General features: G+C 38.0%; 1 protein-coding gene across 2 annotated transcripts in view; it reads right to left on the bottom strand.

The window, feature by feature from the left end:
- LOC103030844 (cadherin-related family member 1) overlaps positions 1-16,967 on the bottom strand; it is a 47,491-nt gene that overhangs the window by 11,481 nt on the left and 19,043 nt on the right. For both annotated transcript variants that reach the window (XM_007260924.4, XM_049464866.1), the window contains exons 8-16: positions 15,382-15,525; positions 14,831-14,909; positions 13,702-13,802; positions 12,379-12,582; positions 11,196-11,348; positions 10,855-11,019; positions 9,218-9,285; positions 4,020-4,248; positions 1,085-1,339 (exon numbers count right to left, since the gene is read on the bottom strand). In XM_007260924.4, coding sequence (XP_007260986.3) covers positions 1,085-1,339; positions 4,020-4,248; positions 9,218-9,285; positions 10,855-11,019; positions 11,196-11,348; positions 12,379-12,582; positions 13,702-13,802; positions 14,831-14,909; positions 15,382-15,525 — 1,398 coding nt within the window. The remainder of the gene's footprint in view (positions 1-1,084; positions 1,340-4,019; positions 4,249-9,217; positions 9,286-10,854; positions 11,020-11,195; positions 11,349-12,378; positions 12,583-13,701; positions 13,803-14,830; positions 14,910-15,381; positions 15,526-16,967) is intronic.

The raw sequence follows: 16,967 nt of genomic DNA, 5'->3' as shown, positions 1-16,967 counted from the left end.
GCTAAGTACCCTAAATATTTCAGCATCTCAAAGAATTAGAATGTCATTGAAAAGTTACTTTATTTCAGTAATGCAGTTTACTGACTTTGAAACCTTCACACTAAACCTTAAGCAGCTTGGACTGTGTCTCTCTCCACTTTTCCTCCAGACTCTGCTCCCTTCATTTCCAAATAAAATGTATGAAATGCAAAATTTACTGATGGTCAGTGATGGTTTGGAGAGACATGACATCTGCTGGTGTTGTTTTCCCAGAAAATCTTACAGCACTTCACGCTTCCCTCTACTGACAACTTTTATGGAGATGCAGATTTCATTTTCTAGCAGGACTTGGCACACTGCCAAAAGTATCAATTGGTCTTATATAATATTTAAATTTTCTAATACACTGACTTTTTGGTTTTCACTGGCTGTAAGCCATAATCAACAACAATAAAAGCAATAAACGCCTAAAATAGATCACTCTGTGTGTAAGACATTTATTTAATACATGATTTTTACATTTTGAACTGAATTACTGAAATAAAGTAACTTTTTAATGATATTCTTATTTTTTAAGAAGCACTATGTGAATGTAAACGTTGGACCGGTTTGGGCCATGTTACCTTCTGTGTGAATGTAGTTTTTTGTAGTTTTTTTATTTCAGCATAGTCATATCCAGATTGGAAATTATGCGACTTTTACATCAATCCAACTTATTATTCCTATATAAATGTGTGATGAAACATAAGTTATTGCTTTATAGTGCATGGGCATCAGTTTAGGAGCGAAAACTGTTAAAAACACAGTGTGAATAGCCTAAAAACGTCAGACTTGAAATCAGATTTGAGCCACTTAACCTACTGTGTGAACATAGCCAAAGTGTAACACTCACTGTGTTGACTTTACACTGGCAGATTTGAGTGTCTTGTTTGTTGCCTTGTTGCCAAATCCTATAAAATTCTCCTAACCTTTTAGTCCATGACTGTCCAATTCTTTTTTTACTGGAACTGTACCATCTTTGCAGTTTCTGACAGATCACCACCACTGAGCTTGTTAGACAACACTTATCCAACACCTATAGACACACCAATCTACAGCTTCTTACCGCCTCAGTGATGTCAATCTTCACCACAGCGGTGGTGGTGAAGGATGGAGAGCCGCGGTCGCGTGCCTGCACTACCACCGACCACTTGCAGTCTTTCTGTCTGGTGATGTTCTGCACGATCTCCATGGACTTGATGAACGGTTTGAGCTTGATCTCGCCGGTGCTGGTGTTAATATCAAAAACGTTTTCCGGGTCAGCCTTCATGATGGAGTACTCTATGACGTTATTGGGTTCTTCAGCATCATCATCCACTGCCTGCAGAGAAAAATAGGTTAGCTGTTAGCTGTTAGGAAGAAGACTTAAAGGAGACCTCCGTTGTAAAATGCACTTTTAATGAATAGAACACCGCCGTTCTCCCACAGCATTCCAAGATCCAGTAATTGGACAGTTTGTCCAATCACCCTTTAGACTGGGTGACACAGAGCATAATTTGAAGGGTGTTTAAAATTTCTGGATCTTGGAACGCTGTGGGAGAACAGAGGTGTGCTATTCATTAAAGCTAAGTACTTTTTATCATGTTTTACTACACCAAAAGTCCATTTTACGCCGGAGTTCCCCTTTAATAAATACAATGTTTAAATAGCTAACAGAGAATTAAGCAATAGAACATGAGAGGGAGTGTGTAATCACAAATGACATCACGGCTGATGGTTATTGCTTTTATACAACAGTTTTTTTTTTACAAAATGAATGAAGAAAATAAATAAAAGAACCTCAAGAAATTGATAATAAATAGGCTTTAATACGGACTGTGCCTTCCACCAAAAAGTAGCTACACAACATGTGAACTGTAGCTACAAAACGATGTATGGTTTATACAGGCTAACACCACAAACGTTAGCTTGAAATCAAAATTGGGAATAAGCAAAGAATAGTGAAAAGTAAGGGGGATGGTAAACAGTAGGACTGCAGAGTCATCTTCATGTGAAAACTGTGCGATTGTGAGCATTTCTACCTGTTTGCTGGGTGTTGTAGCTTAGCTAGCTGACAGGCTAGCTGCTCCTGCAGGACTGTGGTTAGGTTAGCATAGCTTGATTTAGTTTAGCATTAGCTTAGTTTAGCCTAGCTTAGCCTGGCTGGCTGTTTCATCTATCAGACTGCTGAGGTGACTGATGGATTGAGGAGCTAGCACAGCAGACTGCGGGCAAGCGTGCCTTGGCTGGGCGCTAGCCTGTGCTAAGCTAATGCTGCTGCTGCTGGTGGTGCTGCTGCTCTGCAATGCGTCCACAGCGTGATACAGATTTAGCATGAGAATTCATTCACAGTAAGAACACTTCTCAACCAATCAGATTGTGAGATTGGAACTAACTGCTGTTAATATTAGCATTGTATATATATATATATATATATATATATATATATATATATATATATATATATATATATATATATGTATGTATATATAGAAGCATAACCAGATAAAAATAAACTGGAATTGGGATTGTGTTTTTCTTTAATGTTTTCAGTCAGGAGGGATAAGGGTTAGGCCAACAGGGATCACTCTAATCTACTTCCCCAACTGGTCAGATGGCCGTCCACAAAACAGAAAGGCATAATATTGTCATATATTTTGCTACATTGTTAATGTAACCCATTTTAGCACTATTACACTGGATAAGAAATCCTATGAAAACATATGCATATGTTATATGTGTATGAATCTTATCTAAAAAACAGCATTGCTTATCTGTGTCAAAATGAAAAGTAGCATCAGTAGAGTCGGGCTTAATTAGAAATTATAATTCATTCTAATAATAAATTAATTCCTTTCCTTCAGTAGGGGTCTGTAATGTGGGTAATGTAATGTTCTTGATGAGGCTGTCGGATTAAAAAGTTCATGCTTATATACATATATACAGCTCTGGAAAAAATTTAGGGACCACTTCAGTTTCTGAATCAGTTTCTCTGATTTTGCTATTTATAGGTATATGTTTGAGAAAAATGAACATTGTAGTTTTATTCTATAAACTACAGACAACATTTCTCCCAAATTCCAAATAAAAATATCAATGTCATTTAGAGCATCTATTTGCAGGAAATGAGAAATGGCTGAAATAACAAAAAAATATGCTTTCAGACCTCAAGTAATGTAATAAAACAAGTTCATATTCATAAAGTTTTAAGTTACATTCAGAAATCAATATTTGTTGGAATAACCGTAATTTTTAATCACAGTTTTCATGCGTCTTGGCGTGTTCTTCTCCACCAGTCTTCATACTGCTTTTGGGTGAAATAATGCCACTCTCCTGCAAAAATTCAAGCAGTTCAGCTTTGTTTGATGGCTTGTGATCATCCGTCTTCCCCTTGATTATATTCCAGATGTTTTTAATTTGGTAAAATCAAAGAAACTCATCATTTTTAAGTGGTCTCTTATTTTTTTTCCAGAGCTGTATAAATATACAGCTGCGGACAAAAAAACAAAAGACCACTTTAAACTGATCAGTTTCTCTAATCACTGTTACTATTTATAGGTATATGTTTGTGTAAAATGAACATTGTTGAACACTGACAACATTTCTTCCAAACCCCATTTAAAAATTTTGTCATTCAGAGTGCTTTGCAGTGCTTTCAGACCTTAAATAATGCAAAAAAAGTTAATATTTATTTATAAAACACCAATGCTAACGATTTAAAAGTTCAGAAGCCAATATTTGGTGGAAAAATCCATATTTTTAATCATAGCTTTTATGCGTCTTTGCATGCTCTCCACCAGTCTTACACACTGCTTTTGGGTGATATTATGCCACTCTAATGCACAAATTCAAGCAGTTCAGCTTCTGTTTGATGACTTGTGACCTGCATGCTATCTAGCCAAGCCAGTACAAGAGGTCTCGAACATGCCCACAAGAGAGAAACTGGAACTTTTCCAAAAATAAAAGACCAATTTCTACACTCACTCACAGCTTTTACAGCTTAGCTCTGAAAAAGCACATACCTCTACTTTTACAGGAGCACCGATGATCATAGTCTTCTCCAGGAAGTTTTCATTGAACTCTGGTGGATGGTCGTTTTGGTCCAGCACGGTGACGAACACTTCCGCCAGGCTGTATTTACCCTCTGTATCCTCGGCCTTCACATAGAAATTATACTTTGACTTCACTTCAGCATCCAGAGTGGCCCACGGCTGCGTGTAGACGATTCCTGACGTCGGGTGGATGAGAAACCTGGGGGACATGATAAACATTAAAGCTCCAAACATCAGGTTTCAGAAAACATCTGTTACTTTAGAGTTACTTTTTTAATTTATTATTAAATTAAGGTGTCCAGTAGCTTACACCCAACATATATACGGTAAGGCACACAGACACATGCTATACACATAAATGTGCATAAATATATGCTACAAAAAAGACTAAAAAAAAAGGAAGTTTTATGGCTATGGTTGTTTTGAACCATTCTGTATCATCTGTAGTTAGATTTTAATAGAGGAAATTGACAATCACACATTGAATTCTGCCATGATTTGGGCAGCCGTGGTTTTATGTTTTTTTGGATACAATCCAGGTTAGCACCCGAACATCCCTTTCAGACATCTTCCTCTTACAGCGTCCACAGTTAATCCTTTTGGATGTGGTTCGTCCTTCTTGGTGGTATGCTGACATTACCCTGGATACCGTGGCTCTTGATGCATCACAAAGACTTGCTGTCTTGGTCACAGATGCCCCAGCAAGACGTGCACCAACAACTTGTCCTTTTTTGAACTCTGGTAAGTCACCCATAATGTTGTGTGCATTGCAATATTTTGAGCAAAACTCTGCTCTTACCCTGCTAATTGAACCTTCACACTCGCTCTTACTGGTGCAATGTGCAATTAATGAAGACTGGCCACAAAGCTGCTCCAATTTAGGTGTTTCAGTTTCATTGTCTAACCCCTGTAAGTTTATCGTTAACATTCTGTTAACAAGAGGGTTTTCTAATTTTAGTGAGCTTTGAACGTAGGTTGAACATATGACGTTGAAACAACGTTGATTTAATGTTTATTCAACGTTGAAATGCCAGCTGGGTAGCCTATTTATGTTTGATTGAGCTTCATAACATTATGTAGTGAGCAGCATATAGGCTAACAAAAGAAAACCTTTCTAATTAAATTATATGATATTATTATTTTCAAAACTCATCTAAAATCATCTGAACAATCTCTGCAACTTTTCCTCACACTGTACTGCAGTGATCTAAATCCCTGGATCATAAAGAAGTGGAAACCAGAAACAGCAGTAATTTTTGCTTCCTGCTTTGCTTTATCATTATCTGGATAGATCAGTCTCTGATTGGATAGATCAGAGACTGTAAAAAAATGGACACCATTCATTCAATGAAAATGAAACCAAAATCTTCCGCCATGTTGGCGATCCTGAAACCCGAGTCTGCGCAGTAGAGTCCAGAGGAGGGAGAAATACTGTAGAGAGACAGCCTACTCATTTAAATAACCCCGCCCCTGAGGGCTGCCCCCACAGAGCTCACACAGTTTATGGTCCCGCCCATACAGTCATTGGTCCCATCCCGGCTAGGTGTAACCCAGCCCATTTCCAGTAACCACACCTTTTCAATAGAGCTGAATAACGTTTTAAAAAACAAATTCTGTGGGGATATAAAAATTTGACAATATAAGCAGAGGCTACACTAGCTGTTGCATTTAAATAAAGGAGGTAGAATTACAGTATATTGAACAAAAACATGATTGAAAGTTGTCTGTTTTGCCATTGAAATCTATGGGGATGGGTGGGGTTACACAGCTTTCTGCAACTGAACAGCAGGGCGTGCCCGACCTGTGGTGGGCTCACTTTTGAGAGACGATGCTCTGTCCAGCTATACACAGTCTATGGGATAGATGCATCGAGTTGGACGTATTCATTTGCATAAAGCATGCCTTGGCTTAACTTTTCACTGCACGGCATCCACCGGACTCAACATGCTGGACCCATGATGCACCATGCGGCTGCATCTGATGGAACCAATGCTTCCTATTGAAAATGAATGGGATTCATTTATTGTGGTGCATTGACTCAACAGATCATTTTTTCTGGAAATGTATAGCTTAGATTAGTGTGGATGGTCCCCATCCGTGTGATATTGACAATAAGATTTTTGATCTGAAATCGGGTCGGCCTGTTCCTCAATCATCTGCTGTAGGGCTGCTGCACCAACGGCGCTCAGCTGGTGTGAATTAACGAGCTGCTTTAAACTTGAGAGCTTTCACACGTTTCCACTCGACTTCCGTGCCAGGCTGAGAGCGTGGCATACATTAACAGTTTTTTTTTTTTCACTTTTACTGTGCACTTCTCGTCAGCGCGCCTGTCTTCCTCTCGCCAGCTGTCGCGCTGCATGCTAATTGGGCTCTGACTCACTAAAGGAGCCTGGAGAGGCTATTTTTACCCCCCCAATCCAATTAGCTGATTAGCCAGTGTCTTTGCTCCAGTCTCTGAGTAAACCCGTCATGCAGGAGATAAACCAGCCCTGCATCCAGTCAGTCATCTCCATTTAAAGTGGCCAGTGTAGCCCCGCCCTCAGGACACACCCCCATCTTAACCAGGTGGCTCTCAACTCTACACATCAACATGGCGGCGTGGCACTGTAATGGCAGGCCATGCCAGTCTTTGTGTTTTGCTCTGAGATCATTTCCTCCAGGTGTAAACAACAGACAGGTAGATAACAAAAATTGACTCCCATCAGCCATAACATTAAAACCACCTGGACCACCACTATATACTATAACATTGTAGTGAAAAAAAAAATTGATTAAAGTATACTAAGCATTATTATGCTATAGTGCACTAAAGTGAACTTGTAGGCACATTTTTAATCAGTCTATTTAAAGAGTGCTAAAATGGAGCAAGTATTTTTGTATTTATTAAACTTTAATTGTATAAAACTAGTACAAAAGTCGTACTTAAATTGTGCTAAGTATACTTAACTGTGCTAAAATTGAACTATTTTAAATATACTTAAGTAACATTTAAGCATACTACTTCATATATGTATGTAACCCCATATTTTAAATATGCTTACAGTAAAATTATAATGCATTTAATAAGTATTACAACTGTATTACTATTATACACCAGGTATATTAGAAATGTACTAAGAATTGATGTTAAATATATGTGATCTATTTACATTAGAGTACAAATATGCTTATTGTTCCTGTTTTCTGTTGGTAGCACACTTCTAGTACAATTTGTTGGGTATAAAAATATATTTTAATATATTGTACTACAATTTTAGCATGTTACAAATTTACTTTAATCTTTTTTTTAAATAGTAGTAGTAATTTAATTTACTTTCTAAAAGGTTGCATGATACATTGTACTTTAATTGAATTTCTGTAACAGTTTTTAACACACTTACAAATAAAAATAAAATAATCTATTTTTTTAATACACTATATTGTACTTTAAAAAATTATGATTAAAGTTTAATTTCAAACATTTGATGAACGCATAATATTAATGTACTTTTAATATATTTTAAGGAAGTACATAAATCTGTTTAGTATCTGTGAAGTATATTTACAGCATACTTTCAAAATATTTTAGGTAAAATTAAATATATTTTTTTCAGCAGGGGGATCCTTTTTTTGTTTTTGATGACACAACAGCTCTGACCCATCAAGACCTCTGAAGGGGTTCTGTGGTATCTGTACCAAAAGTAATGTTACAGCAGATCTACTTTAATTATTTTAATTTGTGAGGTGGGCAGAGCCTCTGTGAGCAGCAGTGAGTCTTTGATGCCCATAACCATGTGAACAGGAAATAAATACCCCATCGAATAAGGAATTGCAGATCCAGTTTGTTACTATATGAAGCAAGAAGACCATAACCATCCATTTAAATGCCTTAACAATTCATTGTACTTACAGTGGCTTGAAAGTATTTGCCCCCTTACAGATTTCTGTTGTTTTTACATGGAAGAGTTCCAAGGCAAAAAACACGGCTTACCAAAAAGAATACAATGGCTCATCTCACATTTGCCAAAAAAAACATCTTGATGATCTCTAGGACTTTGGATAAATATTCTTTGGACCGATGTGACAAAATGTAACTTTTTGGAAGGTGTGTATCCCGTTACATCTGTCATAAATCTAACACATAATTTCAGAAAAAGAACATAATACTAAACTTAAAACATGGTGATGGTAGTGTGATGGTCTGGGGCTGTTTTGCTGCTTCAGTCCCTTATTGCTACTTGCTGTTATAGAGGGAACCAGGAATTCAGCTGTTTACCAGTTGATCTTAAAGAAAAATGTCCGAGCATCTGTTTGTGACCTCAAGCTCAGGTGTACTTGGGTTCTGCAGCAGGACAATGATCCAAAACACACAAACAAGTTCACCTCTGAATGGCTTTAAAAGAACTAAATTAAGGTTTTGGAGTGGCCTAGTTAAAGTCGGATTGAGATGCTGTGGCATGATCTTAAACAGGAGGTTTATGCTGGAAAATCCTCCAATGTGTCTGAATTAAAACAAATCTGTAAAGAAGAGTGGACCATCAATCCTCCACAGACATGTGAAAGACTCATTGCCAATTATCTGTAAAGCCAAGGGTGACACAACCAAGTTATTAGGTTTAGGGGGGTAACACTTTTTCACACAGTGCTAGTTTGATTTGAATAGATTTTTTTTTCCTTTAATAAATGAAATTATCATTTAAAAATGGCTTTTTATATTTACTCAGGTTATCTTTAATAATCGAAAAATATCAGAATGACAAAAAAAGCAAAAAAAAAAAAAAACAAAAGAAATCTGTAGGGGGCAAATACTTTTCATGCCACTGTCTAATCAACCTGGGTTGCCAGAACTTTTGACTGTAGAACCATTACATAATGCAAAGGCTGTGAATGAATGTTCTCCACATTACAATTTCCAGCCAAACCCTCCTTCAGACAGACGCTAATCTGCTGTTTATTGATCACTCTGATCAGCATGTGGGCCGTTACATAAAGATCAGATGCCCTCAGATCTGTTTTCCCACCAAACACACGAATCACAGCTTTACAGATAATATTTTAGAATAATGATAATGATATTGCGTAAGCCCATATTGGTTCAAAGCAGGTTACTGTGGGTCACTGGCTGGGAAACTGTCGCAGGATGGTCCATCACGTAATGATATAAAGCTGTAATTATCAATATTACTCACAGATCAGCTCCCGAGCCGTAGATGGAGTACTTCACTTCCCCCCAGAGCCCGGAGTCCGGATCTGTAGCCTGAAAAACACAACAGTGCTCTAAACCCAGTCCAGTGCTGTAATATCTGAGCATATGTTTATATGCCTATTTATCTGTTAACAGACTCAGACTTCAGGCTGATTCACTAATCATGTATACAGATACAGCTCTATTCTCTACAGAAACAAAATAAAAGACCACTTAAGTTTCTGACTCAGTTTCTCTGATTTTGCTATTTATAGGTACATGTTTGAGTAAAATGAACACTGTGGTTTTATTCTATAAACTACAGACAATATTTTTCCCAAATTCCAAATAAACATATATTATCATTTAGCATTTATTTGCAGAAAATAAAAATGACTGAAATAACAAAACAGTTGCAGAGCTTTCAGACCTCAAATAATGCAAAGAAAAAAGTTCTTATTTAGTCCAAAAATCAATAGTTTTCATGCATCTTGGCATGTTCTCCTCCACCAGCCTTACACACTGCTTTTTGATAACTTTATGCCTTTACTCCTGGTGCAAAAATTCAAGCAGTTCAGTTTGGTTTGATGGCTTGTGATCATCCATCTTACTCTTTATTATATTCCAGAGGTTTTCATAAAAAAAATGTTGGTAACATCAAGAAAACTCATTCTTTTTAGTGGTCTCTTTTTTTTCAGAGTTTTATATTATTAAATATTATTAGACTTACGCATACAGATACAGTATGTATATAATAATCATTATATGTGAGTATTATTCATTATTAAATAATTTGTTATTAATTAACTTGTGCAATTTAACAAATCTGATAACACTTTTGGAAAAATATTTAAAAAAGTGTATCTTTAAATAAATAGTATAGAATATTATATATTAGTATATTTAAAGGAGGACACTCCTGACTTCCAATAAAAGTAATTTTGGAGCATTTATATTGGATTCTGTTGTATCCCAAAATATGTAAAAATTAAACTTACAAAACCTTTGTCTGTAGTAAAGCAATATTGAAACAGACTGTGTTACTGCACTCTTTGTTTTAGAGAAAGTCTATTCTTAAGAGAAATTACAGATAAAGCCAGAGAGTGGTGAGAACTTTTTCCTACACCTGGATAAAACTGGTACAAGAAGAGACAAGCATCTTATCTGGGCCATATAGCATTTTTACTGGACAATTAAAAAAAGGGGTGTTTTAAAATGTTTTTCTATTGCTTTCTGTTGGATCATAAAATATTTAAACATTAAACAGAAAGATATGGAAACAGGATTTATGACTATTAATACAGATAAATTATCTGTTCATCATCATATTTGTAATGATATGCATAGAAAATGACTTATAACCTTAAAGCTATGACCCAACATCATACATCATACATAACATTGTAATCTATTATTTTCTTATAGAGCAAAAATATGTATATAAACCAATGTAATTAAAAGTGCTAGCTGCAGTGGCAGTAATTAGCAGCTGTAACAAGTGTGCTGTGAAAATGTAGGGAGTGAAAATGACGTACATACTCAAGTAAAGCACAAATACTATATAAACATCTACTGAAGACAGTAAGCAAGTTTAAACAATCTACTTTTTATATTAAATAATGCAATATATATAAAACTTACAGTGATGGATACGACGTTGGAGCCTCCGGGTGAGTTCTCTGGAATCCTGGCGATGTAATAGTCAGTGGAGAACTTGGGGGTGTTATCATTAGTGTCCAGCAGATGGATGATAATGTCTGCTGTGGCGCTGAAACGCTCCGGTGTGTCAATTTCAATTGCTAGCAGCTAAAACAAAGCAGGAAATAGAGAAAAAACATTTGATTTGTTTTGTTGAACAGCACATGGTAGTTTTATAGCACAAATATATGTTTTATTTATGTAAAATTGAAATAAAAAGGTACATTAATCACATTTACTCTCATTTAATCCCAGATTCATCCAGATTAAATCCAAATCCATACCTTGAAAGATAAAAACGTATATCTTTCGTAGTCGATGGCAGTAGAGTTCTCTACAATAATGGTGACCTGGGCTTCATTCAGCACTGTCTGAGGGACCACTCTGAGAACTCGACCAGGTCCCACCAGCCGCAGTCTGAATTTAGCATTCGCCCCCTAAAGAAAAGAATAAAACAACAGTAAATCAAAGGAATCAAATATTTTAAAAAATATACATCTCAATAGCTCATCTGTTGCTGCACAGTTTCTCTTGGTCATTCTTTAATCCTTTATCATTGCCCACAGGACTCTGCTCCCAGGATGCTGCCCACAGGACTCTGTCCCCAATACACTGCCCCCAAGATGCTGCCCCCTGGATGCTGCCCGCAAGACTCTGCCCCCAGGATGCTGCCCAAAGGACACTGGCCTTCAGATGCTGCCCCCCTGACTCGGCCAACAGGACTCTGGCCCAAGACGCTGCCCACAGGACTTTGCCCTCAGGATGCTGCCCCAGGATGCTGCCCCCAGAACACTGCTCCCTGGATATTGCCCACAGGACTCTTTCCCTAGGAAGCTGCCCATAGGTTACTGCCCACAGGACTCTGCCCCCGGGACATGGCCCACAGGACTCTATCCTCAGGATGCTGCCCTCAGGATGCTGCCCACAAGACTCTGCCCCCAGGATGCTGCCCCCAGGATGCTACCCCTTGGATGTTGCCCCAGGACACTGTCACAGGACACTGTCCACAGGACTCTTCCCCTAAGAGATTGCCCACAGGACTCTGCCCCCAGGATGCTGCCCCAGAACACTGCTCCCTGGATGTTGCCCACAGGACTCTTTCCCTAGGACGCTGCCCGTAGGATACTGCCCTCAGGACACTGCCCCCAGGACGCTGCCCCAGAACACTGGCCCTAGAACTCTGCTCCCAGGATGCTGCCCACAAGACTGCCCATAGGACTCTGCCCTCCGGACACTGCCCACACGACTCTGCCCCTAGGGCGCTGCCAACAGAAACTGCCCACAGGATGGTACTGGTGGATTCTTCTCAGTCCTGACATAAATCCGATGTGTTTAAAAACTCCAGCAGCACTGCTGTACAGGATCTACTCATTCCAACACAACACACACTACTAACACCTCATACTCCACCACAATGCCAGAGTCACTGTAGTGCTGAGAATGACCCAAGTGTGTGTGATGAATCACCTGGTCGGAGTCGTTGACAGTGATCTTCAGGCCTCGTAGGATCTCCCCCTCAGGTGGGTGCTCGTACATGGTCAGCTCGAACCGGTTCTGTGGGCCGTTCTCACCGTAAAACGTGGGTGGGTGGTTGTTGAGGTCCACCACTCGGATGGTCACCAGGGTGGTGGAGAAGTCCAGCAGTTCGTTTTCTGGACCGAACTCTGACGCCTTTATTAAAAAAAATATTATAATTTGATCAGTTTTGTTCTTTCGGAAAGAATTGTAGATCACAGAACTTATGCATGTCTGCATTGTCCGTATGTAAGTCTTCCAAACGATGAAGAAAAACATATGGAATTATTTAGTAAATAAAAAAAGTGTTAAACAAACCAGAATTTATTTTTAATATATTTTAAATTCATCATAGTAGCACCTCTTGCTTAGATGGCAGCTTTGCACTGTATGTTGGCTGGATTTTCTCAGTCAGTTTTATGAGGTTTTTTTATGAAGTCACTTGGAATGTTCAGCTTTCAGTTAACAGCTGTGCTGACTGGTCAAGAGTTAATTGCTTGAATTTCTTGCCTCTTAATGTGTTTGAGAGCATCAGGTGTAAAATTGTGAAGAGGTAGAGTTACAGTGAATGGCTCTATTTAAGTTATGTTCTAATCCATATTATGACAAGAACTACTCAACTAAGTAAAGAAAAAATACTTTTTTGGTAAATTTATTTTTTTTATTTGATATTGATATACCTTTTTCTTTCAAAAAGCATTCCCAATCATGATTAAAAATAATGTTCTAAATCACATAAAATTAGTAAAATAAACTCTTTTTTGCCTTGTTGACCCTAGTGCTGCCATGCCTTAATGTCTAAGTTGAGTGTAGTTTTTTTTTTTTCTCCAGTGCAGTGGGTGGGTGTAAGCTACTGTTTAAATGTCTTGTGCACTTTTTTTTCTATAGGCTGATTCACGGTTTATTCAATTAGTATTTTGTGCAACAAAATATTAGTAAAAAAAAAAATGTGTCCATTGTAATGGTCACAAGGTCTGAAAGGGTTAAGAAATAAAGCTCAGTCAATTTGAAATTCTGAAAAATTAAGAACTTTAAAAGAGTCCTCAAGTGCAGTCGCAAAGTCCATCAAAAATGTTTCTGATGAAACTGGCTCTCATCAGGACTGCCAAAAGAAAAGGAAGACCAAGAGTTACTGCTGTTGCACAGGATAAGTTCCTCAGCCACCCCAGATAAGAGCCACCTATGTTTTTTTGGTTTGTTTAACACTTTTAAATTACTACTTAATGTTCCAATGTGTTTATTTTTTTATTTATGCAGTAGAACCATATGAGGTACCTGGACTTTGAGTTCGTACAGCTCGTTCCTCAGTTGGACGGGATACGTGGTCAGAGTGATGCAGCCGCTCGAGCTGTTCATGCTGAAGGAGCCGTCGCTGCCTGATGAGTTCAAGAGGAAAAAAAAATCTTCATACTGCTTCATACTACTAACACTATACTACAGTATGCTTATACAATTCATGGATAAAACTATTGGGACACCTGCTTATAACTGATTTGTATTAACCCTCCTGTTATTTTACGGGTCAAATTGACCAGTTTAAAAGTTTGAAGATCTGGGAAAAATAGTTAAAAATATATTTTTTTGTATAAAACCTCTTCTGCTTGCCTTAATTAGTGTAATCAACATATAACCCCCTGAAATAAACATAATTCTATGTTATGTTTAATGTTATGTAAAGATGTTATGTCTAATATGTTGGTCTTTCAAAAGTAGTATTATCCTGTTTGAACCATTACCTGTTAGAGGTAAGGAACACCATTGCACTAAATAGTGATAGAATAATTAGCAATGTAGTTAGTAATAAAATATTCACACTGCTTGTTAGGATTTATTTTTATAATTATTATTTTGCATAATTATTATTTTGGATATTAATTGGATTATTAAACATGCACCGGATCAAATTGACCCGGAAACACCATTGCTGTTCCTAACAAATGAACATAACAGGAGGGTTAAAAAAAGTTTATCCTGCTTTTGTTGGAGTAACTGTCTCTACTGTCCAAAGAGGACCTTCTACTAGATTCTGGAGAACTGCTGTTGAGGATTTGCAATTGAGGATTGCATTCAGCAACAAAAGCAGCATTAGTGAGATTAGCATGTTGGATGATCACCACCCCACCTTATCCCCAATTCTCCAACTCATCCCATCCGAAAGTACTGGATGGAGCTCCATCATTCCAGAGAACACAGTTCCACTGCTCTACAGCTCAAGTGCTGGGGGGCTTCATATCTCTCATGCCACCAGTATGTTTATGTTTGCCCCAAAGAGTCTATCTATTCTAGTATGGCAGTACTTCTCAAAAGGTTCTAAATAAGCTGTATCTGTGCATTTTTACATCTGTGACATCACCAATAGGTACAAATTGAAATCATTTATTACAAGGAGATCCATAAATCTCACCGTTTACTATAGAGTACTGGATAGGGTTGGGGTTGCCCTGGTCTCCATCTTTGGCAAAAACAGTGAATATCTCTGATCCCTGAAAATACCCAAGAAAATAATAGTTAGAATATTATTAATCACTAAATTACATTAAATATCTTGATTCCTACTTGTCTTGAAAAGTGATTGATCAGAACATTAAAAGTAAATATAAAAAAACTATTTGAAATTGGTTGAGATAATACAATAAAACACTACAGTCTACAGTCTGCTGTATTTGTGGGAATTTATATGAATCATTAAAATCATTAATTACACTTCCTGTAATGAAGTGTGCATTTAATTGGCGTTCTTTAAATACTGACAAAATCAAAATACCATGAAATATTTTCATATTTGCCTAAGTAGTATGAGTATGTCCAATATCATGATAACAATAATTTATCAATATGTTTTTAACATTATTATTATAAAGGTTTCTCCTTCAGTTGTAAATCTGCTGTTAATACAAGTTTTTTGCACAACAACAACATTAATTTGTGACTGTCACTTTGTGCTTTGATACGTACAGGAACTGAAACTTCGTAGACATATCCGAAATACGGTGTTCCCACAAAGGTAGGAGGAGAATCCTGGGCGTCGAGGACGTTGATGGTGACGGTGGCTGAAGAGGACATCACCTGATGCTGTCCATTATACTTCCCTCCACCGTCCTGAACACAAGTTACAGGATAAGAGATATTATAATGTTATACTATAATACTATACTGACAGTCCTGATCTACTGACAGCCTCCTTCTTCTCATACTCTCGTTCTACTGACTGCCTCAATCTGCCAACAGTCCTGTTCTACTGACAGTCCCGCTTTCCTGTCAGCCCTGATCTGCTGACAGCCATGTTCTAACAATGGTCCTGTTCTCTTGACTTCCAGATGTACTGACACCCCTTACCTACTGACAATTTCAATCTACTGACAGGGCTGTTCTTCTGACAGTTCCCTTCTTCTCTTAGTTCTGCTACACTGACAGTCCTGATCTACTGACAGCCTCGCTCTACTGACAGCTATGTTCTACCAATAGTCCTGTTCTTTTGACTGTTCCGATTTACTGACAGGCTGACCTTCTGACGGTTCCCTTTTTCTCTTAATCCAGTTACACTGACAGTTCTGATCTACTGACAGCCTCGCTCTACTGACAGTCCTGTTCTCTTGAAATTCCCAATCTACTGACAGGGCTTAACTTCTGATATTTCTCTTCTTTTCTGAGTCTCATTCCACTTACAGTTGTGATCTATTTACCAACAGTCCTGTTCTCTTAAATGTTCTGATTTACTGACAGCCTACTGACAGTCATGTTCTACCAATAGTCCTGTTCTTTTGACTGTTCTGATGTACTGCCAGCCTCGTTCTACTGACAGTCATGTTCTACCAATAGTCCTGTTCTTATGACAGTCCCAATCTACTGCCTGGGCTGACCTTCAGACAGTTCCATTCTTCTCTTAGTCCTGTTCCACTGACAGTCCTGATCTACTGACAGCCTCTCTCTACTAACAGCCATGTCCTACCAATAGTCCTGTTCTCTTGACTGTTCCGATTTACTGACAGTCCTGATCTACTTACAGTTCCCTTCTTCTCTTAGTCCTGTTACACTGACAGTCCCGATCTACTGACAGTCATGTTCTACCAATAGTCTTCTTTGTTTGTAAGTTCTGATTGGCTGACAGTTGCCTTCTTCAATTAGTCCCAATCTCCTGACCTTCTGACAGTTCTGCTCTACTGACAGATGCACTCTCTTGACAGCCCCAGTACCTGCTGTTTGCTATTAGTCCCTATCTACAACCAATCCTATTCCACTCACAGTCCTGAGCTTCTGACAGTCCCATTCTACAGACAGTAACATTATATTGACAGTCCCTTTCTTCTGACAATCTTGTTCTACCAACTGTCCTATCCCACCAACAATCCTGGTTTCCTAAAAGTTTAATTCTAGAGACAGTCCCAATCTATTGATGGTTCTTTTCTGCAGAGATTTCAGAAACTGTATTTCTTTTACAGTAGGGGCATATTTAAACTCCGATGTGAAATGGACTTTGGGTGTATTAAAACGTGATAAAGAGTACTAACCTTTGTTGAATAGCCCATCTCTGCTTTCCCACA

The sequence above is a fragment of the Astyanax mexicanus genome, chromosome 15 (assembly GCF_023375975.1).
Source record: "Astyanax mexicanus isolate ESR-SI-001 chromosome 15, AstMex3_surface, whole genome shotgun sequence".
In the NCBI taxonomy this organism is placed as follows: Eukaryota; Metazoa; Chordata; class Actinopteri; order Characiformes; family Acestrorhamphidae; genus Astyanax; species Astyanax mexicanus.
This window is presented reverse-complemented; position numbering and strand designations above follow the sequence as displayed.